The sequence below is a fragment of the Arachis ipaensis genome, chromosome B06 (genome assembly GCF_000816755.2).
Source record: "Arachis ipaensis cultivar K30076 chromosome B06, Araip1.1, whole genome shotgun sequence".
Lineage (NCBI taxonomy): Eukaryota > Viridiplantae > Streptophyta > Magnoliopsida > Fabales > Fabaceae > Arachis > Arachis ipaensis.
Window position 1 is genome coordinate 116222916 of NC_029790.2, and position 2817 is coordinate 116225732.

The 2817-nt window shown below is 30.6% G+C and overlaps 1 protein-coding gene across 1 annotated transcript in view; it reads right to left on the bottom strand.

Moving 5' to 3' along the window:
- Positions 38-2817, bottom strand: part of LOC107647314 (ethylene-responsive transcription factor ERF115) — a 19642-nt gene continuing 16862 nt past the window's right edge. The window contains exons 2-3 of the mRNA XM_021105634.1: positions 2221-2453; positions 38-878 (exon numbers count right to left, since the gene is read on the bottom strand). Coding sequence (XP_020961293.1) covers positions 226-878; positions 2221-2453 — 886 coding nt within the window. The 3' untranslated portion in view covers positions 38-225. The remainder of the gene's footprint in view (positions 879-2220; positions 2454-2817) is intronic.

The following is a 2817-nucleotide window of genomic DNA, read 5'->3' on the forward strand; positions in this document are numbered from 1 at the left end:
ATAGTTATTTCTAAAAATGATGTTTAACCTCGTCAAATGAAAGAATAAACTGAATTTATTTCTTAAAAATTATTATAGAATAACAACAAAAAAAAAAGAAAAACTTTTGTCTTGCTCTAAGAGCATTCAAGAATCTGTGTTGGTCAGATGAACAGAAAAAAAAAATTACATACATATATCATCACCTCAGGATTCATGTGATCATGATCATCATCATGATTACCATCAATTCCTGCCATCAAAACCAGTCCCTTGACCAAAATAATAATCATAATCTCCCTTGGGTGGTCGTGGTGGTGCACCCATCATGCTATGGGGTTGACCAGTCATCACAACCGCAGAATCTGAAGTAGTAGAAGAAGAAGAAGACAACCCTGATGATGAATTCATTACAGAACCATATGAAGAAAAATTGTTACTGTAATTATTATTATTATTATTATTCTGATGATAAAGCCCTGAAGCTGCACGTTGTAGATCATCATCGTCTCTACTCCAAAGCAACTGCGCATATTGCATTAGGTTTGGAAATCCTCCTTCCTCCGATGCGGAGGAGGACGGCGGCGGCGGCGGCATTAATGGAGTATAAGGTTGTGAAGAAGGTCGATACACCATAGTAGGTGGTGGTTGTGAAGAGTGATGATAAGTTGTTGAAGCCGAATTGGAAGCAGCAACGCGCTCAGGAAAATTGAGTTTGGCTTTGTTACCTTTGAATTTTAAGGCAGCAGAATCGTACGCTGCTGCTGCGGCTTCTGCAGTGTCAAAGGTTCCTAACCAAACTCTTGCCGCCTTTTTAGGGTCTCTGATTTCGGCTGCCCATTTTCCCCATGGTCTCTGCCTTACTCCTCTATAATGTCGTTTCCTCACATCCTTCTTGCCTTCAAATTCATACACTTTTATCAGTCACCCCAATATTCTGCTTATTTTTATCAATATATCTTCAGCTTAAATACGGTATTTGTAAACAAAAAAGGTTATATGATCAATAAATATTATTATTTTCTGTTAATATTTAGTAATTAATAATTTATATTTGTATTTACAAAAATTTTATATACAAAAAATACATAATTTATATTTATATTTATCAAAATTTATATATATATATATATATATATATTAATAAAATTAATTTATTAAAATTTATTTCGGTCAAATAATAATAAAAAATATTAAAAATTACTGTTCGAAAATAGTTTCTCTTTGCATATCGTTACATGATTTCATAGAATACATCAAGTCTATAATTTTGACATGAATATGTTTTTATAGAAGTAGTCACATTTGTTTCCATTATTGACCAATCTGTGTCATTCACATATAGATATCACAATCGAAATCAAAGTAAGCTAAATAAGTGAGAACAAAAAAAAGAGAAAATTAATTGGGGGAGTGCTAGGGGAACAATGAAAATTTTGAACAACATGAACAACCACCAATCAAATGAAAATACACTACATCCTAATTTAATGCTACTAATTAAATTTATTCTTTTAACCCTATTAATTCACATTGTTTACGCATTGTTCAAAAATTTTGTTGGTTACCTATACTTTTTCAATTAATTGGGACAAATATTGCACTCACTAGTCACTACTACACTGAAAATAATACCAAACTAGCTAATTCTCTCATGGTCTCAACAGTCAACGTCATCGTAATAAGATAGACACAAAATAAAGCCTGAGATTGTTGAACTTGAAAACAAACAAACGAACACATGGATAATATTGAAGTCATGGATAAAGAAAATGTCATCTCATTAAAAGCATATATTTCCATATACGCAACTACAACAATAAGCTTTGATTTTTTTTTTCCAAACCAAAAAGTTTAAAAACTAAAAAAAATTAAATAAATAAATTTAATTTCCACTCATTTTCTTTCTGATAAGAGAGAATCGTCACAATAATTGCACCCAGCACGTTATTGGTAGTTAAAAAGAAACCAAAACCTTTGTATATAGTTTACTTTGAAAACACAAGTAGAAATATAAGCAGATCTTCAGTGAGGATCTCCTCATATAAAAAAAATAATAATAAAGACTATATTTTATGTAAACAAAAAACTCTGATCTGAGTGGAAATAATAATTTAGATAACTGTATGTGTATATATATCTCTATATATATTTATATAACATTATTATTATTTATTATATAGGAAAATGAAGTGATTTAAAAAATTAATATAAACGAAGGTGTTAGATTTTTATAATTACCTTGGTCTTGGAGCTGAACTATTTGAAGATTTGGTGAAGGTTCTTCCTCTTCTTGTTTTTGGATTTCAGATTGTGAAGGTGGCTGAAGAGGAAAGTTGTTGGGAAAACAATCATCTTCTTCTTCTCTTCTTTTCTCTTCTGATGTAGAATCAGAAGGAAGAGGCCTCTTCCCATGCCTTCGATCCACCTTATTAGCTTCCTCACTTACCTTCTTCTCTTTGATTTGATGATACCTATATTAGCTTCTTCAGTTTTTGATGAACCTCTTAATAGTACCTTAGAGGATGAGGTTGAAGCTATAATATTATAATAATAAATTAAATAATATAGAAAAGTAGATCTAAGACTTGTTAATAAAGATAAAAGGAGTAGTGATTATTATTGAAGAAGATGAAGATCAAAAGAAAGGGACAAACAATAAAGCTTAGCTTCTTGTTAACATCTTTTGAATAATGAGAAAAAGAAGTTCCGAGAAGAATAACTAAAACGAGAGAGTATATTTTAACGAGACAAAGGAATTAAAAAAAAAAAAGGACACATAGGCTTTGCTCATTACTTTACAGCAACTCTAATAAATTATTATTATCACATTCTGAA